The sequence below is a fragment of the Apis cerana genome, linkage group LG16 (assembly GCF_029169275.1).
Source record: "Apis cerana isolate GH-2021 linkage group LG16, AcerK_1.0, whole genome shotgun sequence".
Taxonomy (NCBI): Eukaryota; Metazoa; Arthropoda; class Insecta; order Hymenoptera; family Apidae; genus Apis; species Apis cerana.
In genome coordinates this window covers 5,169,468-5,189,080 of record NC_083867.1, presented here as the reverse complement: position 1 = coordinate 5,189,080, position 19,613 = coordinate 5,169,468, and the positions used below count along the sequence as shown (strand labels likewise).

The 19,613-nt window shown below is 31.3% G+C and overlaps 2 protein-coding genes and 1 long non-coding RNA gene across 19 annotated transcripts in view; 2 read left to right on the top strand and 1 right to left on the bottom strand.

Annotated features, from left to right (window-relative positions):
- The window catches only part of LOC108000414 (uncharacterized), a 39,867-nt gene that overhangs the window by 5,081 nt on the left and 15,173 nt on the right, over positions 1 to 19,613 (bottom strand). For all 4 annotated transcript variants that reach the window (XM_062086676.1, XM_017060721.3, XM_062086677.1 and 1 more), the window contains 2 exons: positions 2,919 to 3,000; positions 116 to 377 (listed from right to left, as the gene is read on the bottom strand). In XM_062086676.1, coding sequence (XP_061942660.1) covers positions 116 to 355 — 240 coding nt within the window. In that variant the 5' untranslated portion in view covers positions 356 to 377; positions 2,919 to 3,000. The remainder of the gene's footprint in view (positions 1 to 115; positions 378 to 2,918; positions 3,001 to 19,613) is intronic.
- LOC108000415 (defensin-2) lies at positions 1,826 to 2,902 on the top strand. The gene is made up of 2 exons (XM_017060723.3): positions 1,826 to 2,087; positions 2,451 to 2,902. The coding sequence occupies exons 1-2, from the start codon at positions 1,988 to 1,990 to the stop codon at positions 2,660 to 2,662; spliced, it is 312 nt and encodes a 103-aa protein (XP_016916212.1). The 5' UTR covers positions 1,826 to 1,987; the 3' UTR covers positions 2,663 to 2,902.
- Positions 14,375 to 19,598, top strand: LOC108000416 (uncharacterized). 14 transcript variants are annotated; one of them, XR_009833191.1, is made up of 5 exons: positions 15,040 to 15,054; positions 15,741 to 15,806; positions 16,419 to 16,701; positions 16,823 to 16,911; positions 17,016 to 19,598. It is a non-coding gene; the product is annotated as an uncharacterized LOC108000416 (long non-coding RNA). The 14 variants fall into 14 exon arrangements; XR_009833190.1 differs by having other exon boundaries at positions 16,044 to 16,701; XR_009833187.1 differs by lacking the exon at positions 15,040 to 15,054 and adding an exon at positions 16,044 to 16,136 and having other exon boundaries at positions 15,063 to 15,806.

The window sequence follows — 19,613 nt, the reverse complement described above, 5'->3', positions numbered from 1 at the left end:
TTCTTTTCCCCTTTCAAATATATATCTCGAAAATCGTATAGTATCGCCATAATAATAATCGGCTAAAACACAGAGCGTTAAGAATACATTATCGAGGGTATAATTTGAGTCGTACCTGCGATGCGGTTATCCCGGAAGTGCATTGCGGTGTCGGTAGAGAATGCTTCCTTGCTTCTCTCCACGGGGACAATAGATAAGGATTCAAGGACGGCGAATCGGGATCCATGCATCGCGGAGGCGATTCGTTCCTCCGCCATTCCGCTTCCTCTTCTCCCAACGTGCTCTCCTCCACGATGATCTGCGGCTCGCCACAGCTTCCGGTGCTCAAATTCGAGCCGTACGATTGTTTTCTCATCCTGTTCTGAACAAACCCTCGCCTGAAAATAAGGACGAAAATTTTCCTCCTTCATTTCGAATCGAAGACAATTTTTATATCGATCGCCATTTTTTCCTACAAATGCAATAATTTTAAGATAAAAATATATACGTATGCATTTGCTCGATTCCTTTTTTTTTTAAATAAATGACACGGCGGAATTCTCTGTCATTGATACGCGAGCTTTGTAAATATCGAGGGAGAAAATATTGTTTTTATTTTTAACGTTCCACATTTCACTTTTTTTTCCCACAGTACTTTCGCTTCAGTCGTGCATTGCGGAGTTTTTCGCCTGTTAAAAACAGATTGCGCAAACATGCACATGCATCACGTGCTCGGAATAAATGTTGCGAGTCGATATTCTCTTTCGTTCTAAATCGCTCTCGTTATTTTTCGCCTGGAAATGTATCTCTCTGTACATATTATATCATATTATATCGGGAGAATATTAAAAATCAAAGTTCGCGATATTTCTCTCTGGGATTAATATTTCATTTTTCGAATATCCCTCAAAAATTGAAAAATAATTTTCAAATTTCAACCCCATCTTCCATTATTTTTCATTTCCATTTCATTTCGAATTTCGACGTATTACGTGTAAAACAAATATATATATATATATTCGTGAATGTTAAAACCTTGGAAAGTTTGACAGTTACATGCATTAAAGACGATATCGATTCGACGTTATGCACGTATGATTTATTTTTGTCGATTAAATCTAACGGCACCTATCGCTAGTCTTTTCTTCGCGGATCATCGAGCCGAATGATTTCTTTAGCTATAAAGGGAGTGAAAATTTTGAGACAACCTATACTTAAAACTTCATTCGATTAAACTTAATAAGGCTTGGATCGGGGACAACGTCGAACCGTCCTGATCCGGCTTTTGAATTTGATCAAATATTTTGAGATGATAACGATTCGTATCGAATAATGAAATTCTTTATCCTCGATCCTGCCTCGTTGTATATTTTTATTAAATTGAAAAACGTATTTTTCTTGTTAATTGAAATTTTCACTTTTTTTCTGTAAAAAAAAACAGGATATAATTTTATAATGTTTCGTGATTTTTAATTTTAAATTCAGAACGAAGAATTAATTTACTAATTATCTTTCTATTGCGCCCAAATAAAGTTCATTCAGTGATTCAAGTTTAAAGATAACCTCCTCAACGCAAGGAGGTTATCCCCCCTTTCCTTATCCAAAACTTATATTTATTGATAAAAGAGCTTGTAAAAAACATACAATTAAAATATCGAAATCATTAGATCTTCTTCTGAAACGAGATAAAACAACGACGTATCTTTCTTTCTCCAACGTCGAGTTTATCAAATTTTAATTATAAAACTATGCGTAAGAAACACGCACACGAGATTGCGTAGACGGGATTTCCGAGATGAGTCGCGGCAGGAAATTTTTGCAGAAGGCGGAAGTGGACAGGAAAATTGAAGTCAACGGAATTTTCAACAGTTTCCCCCTCCCTTCCGCTATGATTCGATCGCGTATATAAACTCATTCGAACATAAATTTTAACTTAGGGATCTCGAGTTAAGGGGAGCATTGCCATCTTCTCAATTTAATTTAGTAACAGTGCTTTGTGCTAGGGAAGATGAAGTTCTTTGTACTTTTCGCGATTCTCGTCGCTATCGTTTACGCATCTTGCGCAAGTGTTTCTCAAGTTGTTTACGATGAACCGATTTACGATTTGAGTGAGTACTATTTCTTCTTGAACCACGTTTATTTTAATAATAGTTGAGAACGTTGGAGAGTGTAAAATATTTTTTTAGATTTCGTTTTAAAATTTGTTCCTCGAGCGAAGAATAATTGGAATAGATATAATTTTGATGATTTATCATATCGAATAAATTTTCTTGTATCGTTGAAAGAGAACATCGTGTAGATTAAATATCGATAGTAGAATCTAGTAAAAAATTAACGACCCTAGATTTTATTATCCAAAAATTTTCTTGTCAAAATTAATAATAAATCGAACAATAAAACGTGGATAAATTAAGATCAATCGAGTTAAATAAATTAGATGAACGAATAAAATCCAAGATTTCAATTTTTAGGGCAAATTGAGGAGGAAAATATAGAACCAGATACGGAATTGATGGATTCCAACGAACCGCTACTGCTACGACATCGAAGGGTAACGTGCGACGTTTTATCATGGCAATCAAAATGGCTGAGCATTAATCATTCAGCCTGCGCTATCAGATGTTTAGCTAAACGACGTAAAGGTGGCAGATGCAAAAATGGCGTGTGCATCTGTCGAAAGTGAAACGATTCGAAAATTGATTGCAACGATCTGTTCATTTCCAATATTTTTTTACTCGAAATTTCGTACTTCCTATTTTGTAAAAGTTTGAGTAAAATCATTTTTTAAAATCATATTCCATATATATATATACTTTGTATATCATAATCGATTAAGATAAAAAGATTATTTTGTATTTTGTTACATTTTTCAAAAGTAAAAGAATTTTTTTAATTTCTTTTTAATAAATTTCTTCTTGCACAACGAGTGACTCTCTTACCGAGTATCGTAACGTTCAGTGTGCTTAGACACCCATAAGAGCTTTTTATTCTTCAAATTGTTCCCCCTCCTTCAAGGATAATCTGAAAAAGAGATGATAAATTTATTAGAAAGATAAATAATATTATCGATAATAATTTTTATCAATAATAAAAATAGAGAAAACTTCTCGATGAAATTAAAATTTTTAAACAATTTTTAAACAATCCGTTTATTTCAATTTCCAAATCGTGGATATTGCATTCGTGGTTGATTTAATTTTTTAGTACGTCCCGCTTTTCCATAAATCAAATAAATCGGAAATTGGAAAATGTACGTCGCACGACACTTAATATTATTACACATCCTGCATGCTGCCATATTTCAAACAGATATCCTCGCAAACAGATGTACACTAATTTATCTTTGATCCGTTTAATTGGATCAGCTTCAAAATGGTGGAAACATATCGACAAAATATATCAAGATCATTGATCGTTGGTTAATCACATATATACTTCATTATTTTATTTTTTAACGTACAACTAATTAATTAGAAAATTTTCTTCTCCCTTCCTTCAATTTAATCGATACAAAATTTTTTTCCATCTTCAAACCTCTTCATTTGGTGAAGTTTTTGGAAATTCTTTCCGTTTACAAGATATATATATTTTTCATCGACGCCTGCCACTTTGAAGTCTAAATATAAAGCTTGTTTCCACGGTGCCACTAATCCGTGGCAAATCGAGCAAAGTAGAGGTTGCATTTCATCGAATCAAGCAACGTTTGACGTATACAACAACGTGACGTGTACAACAACTCGTACATCTCTGAAATTTCGACGGCTTTGATGTTTAATGCCAAACGCACAATTCTCGGCACAATGTTGGCATCATTGGAATTAGGCTATTTCTTGTTTTAGATCTCCTCTCTACGAATTTTCACGTCGAAAATTTCTAAATTCCAATTTCTAAATTCTAATTCTGCTTCTACGGTTTAATGCCATATAAAAAAACAATGGAATTTTTAATAATAAACGAAGTTTAAATATTTTTCTTTTCAATTTTCAATCGTAAATTGAACGAGATTAGAGGTTATGTGATAATTTTATTAAAAGAATAAATATTGATATAAGGCTTGATTTTAAACAATATTAATATTTTTGTTTCGTTAATCTTTGATTAAAATATCGGGGGAAACGATGTGAAATCTGAGTAAATAGTGGCAAATAAATGAGAATTGCCGTGATACGACGGCCCGCATTATCTATTCATTTTACGTGGCCGCGAAGTTAAATTGAAATTCACGTATTTACAGAAAGTAATATCCTCCTCTAAATGACTGTTAAAATGGTCAACAGAAATGGGGGTACGTAACTCAGAATTTTCAATTTGCGGGGATGAAGTTGAAGAGAAGTTGAACTCTTCGAGTTATCTTTCTCTCTCTTTTTTTTTTCACAAATCTTGCAAAATTTTTACGAGAAAAAAATAAATATACACAAATCTGTTTCTCCTTGTTGCCACTCTATTTCGTCGACAATTTATTGTTCGTCGAAGAAAAAAGAAAGAAAATTTATATTTGATTAATATCGTGAAAGATTGACATCCTTCTCCCGGTTTAAACAAGTAATAACAAATTTTCTGAAACGCGAGGAGCAATGAAGAAGTAAGTAGTATTAGTCGACAAGTAATCAGCCAACAAGTGCTTCTCATAGATCGACTATTATCTCTTACAATCGATAAACTTCTCGATAAAGTTCGTGATAAAGTGAAGGATTATTATTTTTTTTTAACAGCCGAATAAATTGATCCTTTAACCCCGTTTCCCCCATACTTTCGTCAATTTATTCGAGCCGCCGAACTTCGCAATTTACTTCCAACTGTCCCCAACTACGCGCATAATCACAAGTCACGAATTCGACCAGCATTAAAGTTTTCAATTCAATTCCCCGAAGAACACTCACTTCCCTTCTCCTCCCCTCGCAAAACTTTCCAAGATTTTCCAAAAGTTTCGTAACAAGTTTCGTAATAATCTCTTTGTAATAATAAATATTATTACTAGACTGTTTCTTTGTTTAATATAAAAATCTATCCGAACATTCAATCGTCAAATATGTATTAAAATTGCACACTTGTTTACTTGAAAAATTTAATCCAAAAAAAAAAAAATTACATAGAGTAGAGAGGAGGAAAGGAGTAAAATTTTCCAATAGGATCGATCTCGATTATTGCGAAAATTCAGGTAAAGGGAAAAGAAAAAAGGTGGAGAGGGCGATTCGATTCGGGCCTCTGTTCCAATCAATCGATTACACTCGAATGCGATTCCTTGAAAGATAAGATCGAGTGATATCCAATAAAGCAAAGACCTGGTGAGTGCAGCTTTAGATAGTCTATCGATCGTGGCTCGCGACCACCTTTACATGTACAAAGTTAAAGCGAGTCACTTCTTATTTTTTATTTTTTCAATTTTTCTTTTCTTTTCTTCTTTTTTTTTTCTTTTATCGAATTCGACGATCCAAACGCATGCCATTGAAACTCTTGCATCGGGTTTTCGAGTTAAAGACGATTAAAGAGAATCTTGTTATATAATAACAAGTTGAGCTTTATTTAGTTTTTATTTATCGACGATACAAAGTAGATGGATTTCCTCGAATAATCGTGCGATTAATTTTGCTCTATTTCTCATTTTTCATAAAATTTAATTATACATAGAGAAGTTGATCTTCTAGTTTCTAGCGAATTTTATAGGGAATAATATTAAATTCCTATGATACCTACGATATAAATACCGCTATTGGAATTTTTCGACTTCGGCTTTATTACGTTATATTACTACATTAACCTTCTATTAAATTCTATTACGTTATATGTATATATATTATTCAGGATAATTTTTAAAAATTTTTCGCAATATTAATTATACACGCAAGAATATTCACTTAAGAATAACTTTGCTCTTGAGAGATTAACTTATGACACTTATGAATCACTCTGTATATAACGAAACTTGCTAATCTTAGACCTTACGACTCCCTCGTGCCCACACGTGTACTCTTTTACATCGCACCACGATGCATTTTGACGTCACCCGTTGTTGTTTGCGATATCCGACAGTTGAAGCAACCCTTCGTGACGTATAAAGGGGAGAATGTACTCGGCTAGGCTATTTCGCCGCACTATCAACATTTCTGAAAAAAAAAAATCCACGCGATCCCTTCGAGGCCTAAATTACTTCATTCTCTGGTGATAAAGTGTTCGGGGTATAGAACGTCAAGTGGAACTTGGCAACACCGCGAGAAAGAAAATGGCCGCGAAATTTTTTCGAAAGGGAGGGAAATTTTTTCAAGCGAGAAGAAGTCGTCGCCTCAAACTTTTCCTCCTTTTCGATTCTTTGCACAAAGTATTATTCGAGTTAAGGGTATTAAAGTTGGTCGTAATTCGTTTCCAGACTGGAAATGGATGGAAGGCTCTGTAAAATTACGTATTTTCGATTCGAGATGGCAGTGTTAAATCGCCGTTAATTATTCCAGTAAATTTCTTCCAGATTAATATTGAGAGTGAGGTTTGAATTTCTTGCTCTCTCCTTAGTTTCGTTCATCACGTCGTTGAAATTATTGTTGCGTATAAATATATATTTCGATGTAAATTCGATATTATTTGATAAATTAACTTGTCGCAATTTTGTAATTTGAATAATTTTGAAAAAACGTAATATTTTAATTAATATTTTAATTAACGATAAATGGAAGATGATTTGTGAATTTTATTTTTAATTAAACGATCCAAATTGTTTCGTTTATAATTATTGTATTGAAATTTTTGCACTACCTGTACGTGCAAAATGGATTAATATTGTACAATAGTTTTAATTAAATGAAGCTCTTCATTTTAATATCTTAATTAAGGGGATAAGTATATTACAAAAGAAATTAAATTACTCTACAATTTGATGTACAAATTTCTTATGGTTTAATAAACAGTAATTGAATTACTTATGATTAATTAATCTTTCTACAAGTTCTTTATAAAACTCATTAAATTAAATTATTTAATATTTAATTTTAACTTACAATAGTTTCATTAAATCGAGATGATCATTTAATTATCGAAATATAATATAACGATTATCAATATTAAAGGGTATCGCTTGTTTACTTCTTTTGACTCATTGCCTCGTAATGAAATTTAAATTTTCATTACAATTTTGAAAAATAAGTCTTGAAAAATAAAGTTAAAATCTAATTAATAATGACAATAATTTATAATCAATAACGAAGATTGATTAATTTAAACGAAAGACTTAAAATTAAAAATTTATTTAACCACATCCTTGAACAAAGTTCTAAATTCAAAACACGTGCAACAATAATATATATTTAATATTTCAATTATCGATCCACCGATATTTCGCTCTTTATTAACTTTCCAGCCAAGAAGGGAATTCACTTCACAATTTATTATTTGTTATTGTTGCGTATCGTCAATATTTCCTCTCGTTAGGAAAATAATCAGGAATGAAATATCGATATCATTGTTGTTAATGTTACAACGATATTTTATAGATTTTTCTTTTTTTTAACGACGATGTTTAATATTTATATTCTCATTGAAATAAACGATAAATTAATTTAACGAACGTGAATGTACAAAATTATTTCGATTCTTGTGTACTTATTACTTATTCGTGAATTATATTCACGAAGATGTGAATTTTTTTTTCTTATTACTCAAAATTTAAATTAAATTTCATTGTTTTAGGTTAGGTTACGTATACGTATCCAAGGAACACGATATTGTCACAAATATCATCGAATAATGATTTGAATAGATTAATACCTAATGATATGATTGCTTGATCTCATCCATTCCTGTTAAATTAGTGAATTAGGATAGAATTCACGAGGTACGAAGCAATCACGAAGAGCGTGAATTCGTTCGAAGAATTGTCGAAAGGGATTATCTTCTGGAAATTTCATTAGAAGGTAAACATTGCGTGGATGGGGAACCCCAACTGTAAATTTGCATGGTTACTTCTTACAGAATGACTTCTCATTAATCTTGCACAGAATGTTAACAAGCACTTTGATGATGGGGGGATAATATCTCTATTAAAATTCTACGAATTCTGTCTCGCATCAACATAAGAACAATATATTACTATGGAAAATTTATCGACGATTTGGACAATTCATAATTCGATAATAAAAAGTTTAAATAAAATGAATTTAATCCAACTGGATTTGGATATATTATAAAATCCAAGGGGAAAATCACGAAGTTCTCGATCGATTAATCAAATAAAATCTGAAAATATGGGATAAATGAATTTCAGAAGATGTTACAAAAGATCAAAATCATAAATTTCAACGAATAAACTTTCGTTCCTATCAGTATAAGTGGAATGTTATTACCTTTTACTTTCACCTGTGGCTGCTCATAAATGTCTCGACACACAAAACGTAGCGAAAAAAAAAAATAACGACATGGCACCTATAAAACTTTTATTATTAAAAAAAACTGCCACATTCGAAGTTTTTATCCGAGAACTTTGAAATAGTCTCCCGTTGACTTTAACACGTTTCTCTTCTCTTTTTTTTTTTTTCGTGTTTTAAAGCTGCCTTTTTTTTACAATTTTTCATTATTGCAAATTGATAAACTTGAAATTAAACAGATACTTTTATAAATTGAGTTAATAAGACTATTTATCGAAGGTCGAGGAATTTTATTATTTATATTTTTCACGTGGCTTCGTTCCCGACAAATTTTGAAGAATAATTCGAATACGATAAAATTTCTCTCTTCTTTCTCAATACATTTCCAATTTCCTCTTTTCGTTTTTTAACGCGAGATTGAAGAAAATGTTCAAGATAATTTAACTTTTTTTCCCCACGAGCCTCGGATAGAAATGACGGAATCTTCAAGATCGAATAATATTTATTCACACCACAAGGATGAACGAGAATGGAACGTAGGAACATATTGCTCGTGGCTAAAACTTATTTTACAAGTAAGATTCGTTTTTAAAATTTTTTTAACCTCGATAATACGAAGCCAACCAATTCAAATAAGACAACAGCGACAACTATAACTGTATATATATACCAAATAAATTCGAACAAACTTGGTAGATAAAATAGAGAGCGACTCTTTCTTCCGCCACGTCATTTCCTTCCTTCAAAAATGAAACTCCGTACACGAATTCAAATTCAATGCTCGTGCGAGAGAATGTTGTGAATTTTCATGAAAACTTTTCTAACCTAAAAATAAAGAAGTTAAAGAAAGACAGGCTCCCCCTCCCCCTCCCTGACATCGATTCTCTCGAGTGGTCATCAATCGATAATAACAATAACACATTTCTCTCGAGTCAAAAATTTTCGCCATGTGTGGCCTCGTAAGATAAAACAGCTAGTGTTATTATCGATTATCGAACTTCGAATACCTTGTTTTGATCCTCGCAAATCCCTCCCCACCCCCGATTATCGTCCAATTATCGGAGGAATTCGGAGGAATTGAGAGATGCCTTTCCCATTGGTTTTGTCCGACTCTCGAATCCGCGAAGTTAATTGGATTTTCATTTCTTGAAACGTATCTTCATTCCGCCGAACATGTGCAACGAACATATGGAATGCGACGCGGTTATGCCCGATATTATTTCGTTTAACGAAGAGAGAAAATCCTATATCAATCTACTGCGACCTTCGATTTCTATTCCCCCCTCCCCTCCCTTTTTCATTTTTTCACCTTGACAAGAATTTCGAGCGGTTGTATGCACGTGCTCGAGAGAGGCGTTAGGAGGAAAAAAAGGCGAGGAAGAGGAGAAGGAGGAGAAAAAGGAGGAATAGATTTTTGGGGACTCGAGTAATTCAAGGGAAATAAAAAATTCGTGGAAGATTTAAAATTCTCTTCTTGGAAGAATTCGTTTGTTGTTGTACATAATTGTGACTCGATCGATGGATGGGACGGAAATCTGTTCTTTGTGAGGGAGGGAAATAAAGGAATTTCAAGCGTTTCGAGGTAAAAAGAAAAAAGAATTTAACGCATCGCGTCTCTTATCGATCCGAACATTTCGAAGCTTTTACGAGCGTTTATATACGAGCGAGTGACACAGGTGGAACAAAGAGAGAGGGAGAAAGAGAGAGAGCTTTGACACGCTCCCATCTGGAAAATGACGGTTATAATTTGAAATCGTCGTTTGAGAAATCGGAGAGCGAGAACAAAGTGCAAGGTGTTTTAACGATAAAATTTGATTCTCCGTGTACAGAGAAAGAGAGAGAGAGAGAGAAAAAAAACTGATGCGATTCCCAGAGAACGAGAGAGATTTGATCGTGGTCGGATATGGAGATAAAGAAGAAGGTGTTGGTGAAGAATAGGACAAGCTGGTTGGAATGGAATGCTAATGGAAATCGATTTGTAGAAACCAGACTCAATGGTGAATCCAATTTACGTTTTTCTCGTTAAAGGATCTTCCGAAAAGACGTTTCGTGTAGATGTTCTTATTGGTTCTTATTCGTAAACCACCTTCGAAACATTGGATTCCCTATAAAAGTGGAAAAAAAAAATCCCTAAAAGTTGAGATTCATGAAATCATCAGACGTGGAATAACAATGAAACGAAGAGGAGAAAAAGGATAAATTTCAAATTATTAATATTATTTTGTTGGATTTATATATCATTATACTATAAATTTTAAAAAGTTTCTCTTAGGGCAAGAGACTTGGCCTTGATTATGTATGAGCAAGAAGGTGCTTCGTGTAGGTTCCAAAGAACTGCTTATCGAATTTCGATGTCTTGAACATTGGGAGGGCGGGAGGAGGAAGATGGAGGCAAAGTTTACAAACTTCTCTTCCGGTGAATATAATTAAATAGTGCTTAGAGCCCCAGTTTACGAGGCTATTCCTGTTGGCGACAGTTTATGTATATAAACGGTTATGAACAACCAGCATAATTTTGCGATGCAACAAAGAATTTACATATTGTCCACTTGGCGTCAGAGACGCAAATTCTTCGAAGAGAAGAAATATGATAAACATCGTTTCTTTTTTTTTTTTTCATTCCAAACTTCAGATCAGATAATAAAACGATGGAAATTTAAATGGAAATTTTGTTCATCTTGTTGTTTCATTGATTTTTATTATGGATATTTGCAACGTGTAATTAATCATGAATACAATTTTTCGTAATATCCCGCGAGGAAACGATATTTATTCCTTTGGGATATTGGAAATGAAATTTAAAGATTAGAAGGTAGGGCGGTGGTGGAGAGACAGAACCATAATGAAAGTCAGGAAAGTTCAAACATCGAGGCGACAGATGGTTCTTATAATGTACTCATAGATACACGGGATTCACATTAAGAATTCACATAAGAATTTTTACTTTTCACGAATACTAATTCTTTAACTTTTTCCATTTCTCGTTTTCCATCTGTTCACATCCATCATTATATTAATAATTTTTATCGAAGCTATTAAAAGTCATGTATCGATTCGCAACTTTTTTTTTTTTATTTAAAAAGTTAATTAGAAAAATGTCAAAGTCAAGATCACTAATCTCTTATAGCGTATTATATTTGATTGATATTTAATAATTTAATTAATATATTTATTTATTAAATAATTTATTTAACTATTTAATTGCCAAGAATGATCTAGAAAAATTCTGATATAAATTTTCCAATTTTACAAAACATAGTTTTTACCAAATCAATTAAAAAAAAAAAAATTGTAAAGAATACTTTCATTTTAGACTCAAAAATTTATGTAATACAGAGTTGTTCGTGATTAATGATCCAAGAGCTGTCTGAACAACGAGATTCTCAATTTTTGTTAAATCATAGTGTGCAGCTATTGTTGGAGAAAGATCGTCCCTATAAATCTGTATCATAACGAGGCCAAGCTATGATTAATGAACCACAGAAATTCCTAACCTTCTCATTTTCTTGGCTCCACCCTCGCATCAACATTTGATCCAATGTAAATTTTCATTTTATACGCTGTGCTATTATCTCTTTCTGTCGAATTTTTCGTCGAAGGTAAGAGGATTAATTCCTAGGTGGATGAATCAAAGTGATGCAAAATTCGCACAATTTTGTGGAATATTTGAATGAAATATTATTACGTAAAAAGTTGTAAAAAATTAAAGAATGAGTATTAGATTAGGAGGAAAACTTTTACACATGGAAATGGCCATGAATTTCGCAAATCAATTGAAAGCTTTTTTTAATTATTATTTTGTGAATTACTTAACGATCAAAACTTTGATTAATATTATTTCCAATAAATAAAAATTTCGTATAAGAATTTATTCATTCTATCTGCAACGATATAAAAATAAAATTTAATAAATATAGAACAAGTAAGAACAATATAGATAATAATATAAAAAGGATTATCCAAATAACAATTTAATTAATAATTTGAAAAAGAAAGAAAATAAAGAAAGAAAAAAAAAAGAAAATAAAAAAAGATAAAGAATCGCAAGAGAGGTCGTCGTTTAATTTTTAATAATCAGTTCTTAAATGTTTGATTGCCCCAGAGAGTACCTTTGTTATTTTTTAAAAAGCAATCAACGGTGGAAAAATTCGATGTCCCGTGAAAATTTTGTCGCCAATTATTGCTCCCATTGTCTTTAAAAATAATTTAAGGGCTATTGATTCCCATTGGTGATCACGAACGGGTAAAAAGTTTTTTCACGGAACTGCTTCAACTTGGTAAACTGGAAAAAAAGTCAAGGGTAGTTCGAAAACAATTCGGTTCCTCAAACAAAACTGAAAAAGAACTCGATTTTTGTTCATGAATTCGGAATTCTTCGTTTCAAATCTTTGATATTTATCGGAAATTATTATTTTTTTTTTGATAATTCACTCAAGCTCATCGATAAAAGAAAGGGAATTAAAAGTACATCGAATTGATTTAACCTTTGAACTTTTCCATATTCGTTTAACGAGAGACTCGTTCAAGTACATTTTACTATTACCGATGATTCATTTAACTTCGTTTCTATTTTTCATCTAATCTATTGGATATATCAGAGTTCCCTTCGAGAAATGGAATGAAAGAAAAGCAGTTGTCATTTATTCGATGTTTTCTCTTTCTTGTAAAACGGCGTAATTTATTTTTCGATATAAATCCACTTTGAAACGTCAATAAGCATCTTATTCGTTACTTTCAATTCTTTTCGTTCTCGAACGAACGTCTTGCTAGAACAGTTATTCAAAATTGATGCCTCATTATTTTCAACATCCCTTGTCGACTTCCTATTCCTTTATTCTTTGCGGATTATTTACAAAGAAAAAAAAAATTGGTTACATGTTAACCACAATGAAAACGACGATAAGATTCGTTTGATGACGATGATTATTGATAATGATTTTTTCTATTATCATTTTCACGAATTTATAATTTAATCCACATCTTTAATAATCTCTCTATTGCAGAGTATCAAGTATATATATATATACATAGTGAGAATAACTTGATTCGAATTATAAAATAATGTAATTTTAGATTTGTAAAAATTGCTTGTTAAGCTAAAAATTAAAAATATTATCGAATTCGATTTTTTTTTTACGAAAGAATTTAGTGATTAAATTAATAAAGTTATTTGCGCAAAAAATAGCTATAATTTTTGATACTAAATGATGCCACGATAAGCTACTGAACAAGTTTCAAGCTTCACTTTAGAAATAATTTTTTTCAATGCAACGATCAAAGTAAATAGAAATATTCATAATTCTTCCCACTAAATGCTTCTAAAACAGAATTAAGAGGATCTTGAGGAAAAGTGTGCCACTTATCTTTCATGCTTTTAAAGCTTATAATTTTAAAACTCTTTTATTCCTGGTGAATTACAAGAAACTGCAGAGAGATAAGATTAAAAAAAAGAGAAATCCTGATATATGTACCTGGTAAATTTAACGAAAAATAGATGAAAGATATGTAGAAGACATGTATAAAATATTTTAATAATATTTAATTCGTTTTTTACCATTTTCAATTTGATTTCAATAGGACAACAAGTTTTGCCAAAAAAACGATGCAATGATTTTTATTGCTTTTTCTTTTGCTTTTGCTCTACGTGAGTTTTTTTTTTTTTTTATCAAAACAAAATTTAATTTCGTTCGAAATTCATTTTATTTCTCGTTTACCATTGTTTAAAAACTATTTCACAGTAATTAAAACCTGCATTCCTATAAATTTTAATCTTTTGTGTTTTTGTCCATTCCTCTTCTCAAGTTCCTAAAAACATTTAAATTAATTGATAGTTTAAAAGAATTAATGATGAAATAAATATTTATAACTTTGTCTGTATTTAATTAATATCAAATAATTAAATTTTTCACGATATTAAAATAAAAACTAAAAACAAATTTTTCCATAACATAAAAATATTCCTTCATCTAGATTTATTTTTTTCGGATTATTTCACCAATTCGGTTCACTGTCTATATTGAATATATTTTTTTTTGTTGACAGATCACCCATATCGAAGGAAAAAGATCAATTTCAATATTGTGGACACAATAATATCCAGGAAACTGTCAGAGATAAAAAAATAGTGTAAGTGAAGAAAGATTTTTTTATGTTACACAAAAGAACAATTGTTGATTTAAATGATAACATTTAAATTCCGTTAGAAGTCACTAGGAAACATTAGAATCCTCTATGAATTATTCCAAAATATACAACTTTGATATATTCCTGAAATATTTAAAATTATATTTAACAAATCAATGTTTTAGCATTTTATTAATAAGATTCACTAAAGATTAATTCGACATATCATGAATTTGGTTATCTTGTAACTGCAATATCTAAATCCGAATAATTCCATACTATTTAATCATTATATCTGTTAATCTTCACATTCCGTTGGTTAATCTCGACCACATATCATTATACAATCATTTTCATGAAATTCTCACGAATTCTAAAAAAAAGACACTCGAAATTAAGCAATTTACGATATTCGAAATCCTGATATTAAAGTTTCTGAAACTAGAGTTTATTTTATTGCGCAGCTTCACGTTTCTAACTTTATCACTTTCCAAGTGTTATAATTCATCGAACTTGTACAGCTGCAGAAACAGATACATATCCAACGACACGATCATTAAGCAAGCTGGTAAATTAGAAAACATGTAGCGCCACCATTTTGAAGGTTAGTTCTTGTTTTGTCATTTGTGGAACACATAGCACGTTCTCGAACTTGTGTCACACCGCAGTTTAAATCACGGGATGTGGATTAGCATAACGAGTAAGCATGGCGCATAATGCACAATGATAATTTGCGTTCAACTTCCCGTGCAATTTAGATATCAGATTGCTAAAGGGGCGTTCTATTAAACTGGACACAGGAAATATCACCTGATAGATAGTGAAAAAGTAGATTTACGAGATAGCGTGCCGTATTGTATGATGCGTAATAATGAGGTTATGTTGAAATTACTCGATATTCGATCATTTATCTTCAAATCTGATCAATTTGCAATTTATTATATTATAGAAAACATTCTATAATATAATAACGTTTACAATTCCTAAGAAGTGACTAGAGAGATTTTTCCAAAATGTAAAATTTAATATTCTATATCCAAAGAAATTTGCAGTACATATTTAACTATTTATATAATGTATAATATTTAAATTTTCGAAATATAACTTTAAAATGTATCTTTTAAAATCTTGAAGATATTTAATGCTTTAATGTTTAATTGGAAGAATCGTATGATTATGTATATTTTTGAAATCACACGTGTATTATCTTGGGAAATGATGGATCGAATCGATATTATTCATCGCATGACTCAAACTTCTTTTATATTATGTTTTTCATATCAATCCAAGACAACAGAGACCAACCATGGAATCGACTGAATAAATTTTAATTTTCCAACCTGCCAGGTTATTCACGTACGTAGATAACAAAGTTAAATTAACTAGGCAGCTATTCTTCCACGTATTCACGATTGTTTCTCTTGTATATTAGTTTTTTCAAAGTTAATCATTCTTTTGTTTAATTATTCGTAATGAATCGACAATAAAATGAAATATCATTCTTTGTCCAAGCTTCTTTGTACCACATTTTTCGTTCAAACATATATCGTAACTTTTCCATGTCTATTCATGAATTAATTTCGTATTTTAAAGTGACGTTGAACAGCATCGTACTATGACAGGTTGAAACTTCTTTGGATTATTCGCAATGTTATAATGTTGTTGGACGGATGTTTAGTGCAGCAGGTAACGAGATCAACAGGATAACAACATGCGACATGTTTGATCATTACTATCGAAGAAGGATATTTCCAGTGAAACAGGAAATTCTAATTCTAATTCTAAAATCTAATATTTATTATAATATATATTTCGTATAAATAGGATCATCATTTATTAATTTTTCCATTTTCCATTATTGTTGGCAACGATTTTATGAAAAAAATTCATTTAACATCTCGATCTTATTATCTTTAATAAATATCGATATTTTACGTTTGCAGAAGATTACAGATCGTACATTTTCAGATTTATATTGCTATATCGTCGCGATAAGATAATTCCTCAACTATGGGAGTGGCCCTAAGAGCTTTGGGATTCGGGGCCATCGCAGATGATATTCGTTTCAGAATATCAAACTGGTGTGTAACATCTGTGCCAAGAGGGTCACTCCTAATAACGGACAATGGATAATAATATAACATTGGGATATATTTTAATTACCTGTGATCGACATATGGGCCGATAACCACGTCGAATAGAAAAATAAAATTTATTTGAAACTCTTTGAAATTTAAAAAAGTTTATGGAAGTAAGTATAAATTTCTTGATACATATTTTTTTACGATTAGAAATTATCAAGAATTATATGATATTTGTAAAATATCGACTAAAGATTTCTTCCTTTATAACAATTTTCCACGACATCAAAGAAGATCGGAAAGGGATGATCGATACATAAGATCTAATACAACATGGAACAGATAGGGGGATTACAATTAAGCCGAATTACAAATGCCACGTACGTCCAATATTGTACTACAATATTTGTATTTCATCTCTCATCTGTATGATTGTATAGCACGGACGCAATGACAAATTTGACGTTATTAATGAAAATTTCAGATCGGCGTTAGAATACGTATTTCCATCCGAACAGAAACCTATTGGAATTTTGAAAAGGACCGAAATGATAACGGAAACTGGAGGATAAGTTAGAAGCAGAGTTGGAATTTTTGAGATTGAAAGTACGCAATTCTTATATTATTTTTCGACGAAAAAATGAAAAGAAAAATTCCACGATAGTCAAATTCAACAATGAGGGGAAAACGAGTTGAATTAACTCCGGAACCGGAGTGCCTAATGGGGAACACGATTGTCGTGTGATTAAAATACAAATGGGAAAAGGTCAACAGTGAAGCGATCGGCGTGCACAGGATTTGTATTGTGCCCGTGGCACAAGTTTCGCGGAAATGAAAACGAATAATTCATTAACGTTCACAACATTATTATTATTATTCCCTCTCAGTTATATCGAAACAGTATTTTTCTAGTACGACCCGCTCGTCATTTCTGCTAATTTTTGCGTTTACCCACCTCGCATGTTATCTACCGATGATAACATTCGACTTAACGTGCGATTTAATATTTACGCCATCGTACTAATTGCAATTTCGCCCTCCAGAAAAATAATGTCACCTGCTTGCGCATGTGTTTCAATAAAAACGGGAGTAATATTCTTTTTTTTCTTTTCGCTCGCGAAATTATAAACAAATTATTTGTTCCCAATTTGTTTTTCTTTCGATGTTATTTTTAAGGATAATTCTTCTTCTTTTATAATTTTATAACAGTTATGACAGGAAGATATATATATTTGCAATTTAATTTCAATATCCATTTTAAGATTTTTTTTTTAAAACTCGTTGTTACGTATATCATAATATAAATTGTAACGAAAGTATATATTTCTGAAACTCACCGTAATAGAGAGCGTAAAAGTTTGTATTTTTATGCGGCTTTATTACTAAGGCTTGTTCCCTAAGCGCCTCGCTTATAAAATTCGCATTACATCGTGAATTACATCGAACGTATCCCTTCCACGCGTTAACGCCTCCGAGAAAACGTATTAAACGTTGCCGTAAAGTATTGCCAAGAATGTTATTTGCGTTAAAAAAATATATAACACTAATTGTTCAATATTGGAAAAAAATCAGAAGTTATAAAAAAAAAACAAGATAAATTGTACAAGTTGTTCGAGATGTATAATTTTGCAAAGAATTTCTCTTCGACAAAACACATTTATGCGAGAATTTCACTATTTACGAAAGTATTTACAAAAATTGACACACACACACATGTACACACACACAGAGAGAGTACAAACAAATTATATTAACACCTTCTTTTCAAGTTTCAAATTTCAAGTGAACGCACTCGAAACGAGAGTTTCAAAGTTGAACAAGCTAGTCGTTCTATTAATTGTCGAACATGTTTCGAAACTAGTAAATACTGTATCACTAGTATATTTCAAATTGTGCGATGAAACGTCGAACAAACTTGTTCGAATTTCTGATAGCCGTAGAAACTTAGTCCGATGGAACTTCTCGTTCGCGAAAGACTCGTTCCCTATTTGAAGGTATTCCAAAATGTCAAATTCTATCGAACATTTGTGATAAAACAAACAGAGATTAAATTGAAAGCCAAAATCAAGATTCGTATCGCGTTATATATTTTATAACTTCGTGATTTTATGGCATCGTTATTCGTGAATTTAAAAATTTCATATATAAATATTTGACGAGTCCGAATGGCTTATAAACAATGATGATTCCGGATGGAGAAATATTCAACTCACGTAGAAACGAAATGTTTTATTTTAAACGAGTTCCCCGAGCAAAGAAATTTTGTGACCTTGTTATCGAAACTCGCCTGAATTCTGATACTCGTTTGTCCAACCGACTAGTTTCTTTCGTCATAACCTTTTTTTAAGTGGCAATAATCTATCGCTATTACTTCGACTATTTTCTTAATAATTTTCAAAAATCTGTTAATTATCGTGATATTCTCTAAGTACTAACAATCGATTCTCGACATTCTCGATACACTTGGTTTTCTTTAACGATTTCGATAACTCGTTAAAAAATAAATCGATCGTGGTAATATTCCGATTACCAACAGTCGATATTCTCGATACATTTGGCTCGAATGGTTTGGTTCTCTTCTCTCGAACGTAACGCTTGCTAAAATTCGCTATCTTTAAAAAATTGTTAATTTAACCATAGCGGTTAGTTATGTATACATGTATAAAGATTTTTAGTTCGATATTTTGTAATGTAATCATTTATGGACAATTAAAACTACGAATTTTAATTAGAAGTTGAAAACACTTGGAGCGTTATCTCGTTTTAACAAAATTAAAACTCGAGATCGAGGGTTAATTTGATAAATAGGAAATTGGATATTTCCAAATTTTAAAAAATTTTCTAAAAATGAAAAAAGAGAGCATCTTTCAATTTCTTTATATCGTATTTACATTTTTATTAAAGAATCTTTTAATAAAAATTTCTCAAAATCGAAAATACATTAAGAAAATTTTCACAGAGTTTAATTATTAAGGCATTTAAAAGAAAATATAGCATAGAAAAATAATAATCGATATAAAAATTAGTTGTAATAAAATTTTCAAAATATATTTCATCTTATATTAAACAGAGGTTTATATTT

Coding starts and splice junctions, on each gene's coding strand:
- LOC108000415 (XM_017060723.3), top strand. CDS start 1,988: ATGAAGTTCTTTGTACTTTTCGCGATTCTCGTCGCTATCGTTTACGCA. Junction 2,088..2,450: donor TGAACCGATTTACGATTTGA/GTGAGTACTATT, acceptor TTCAATTTTTAG/GGCAAATTGAGGAGGAAAAT.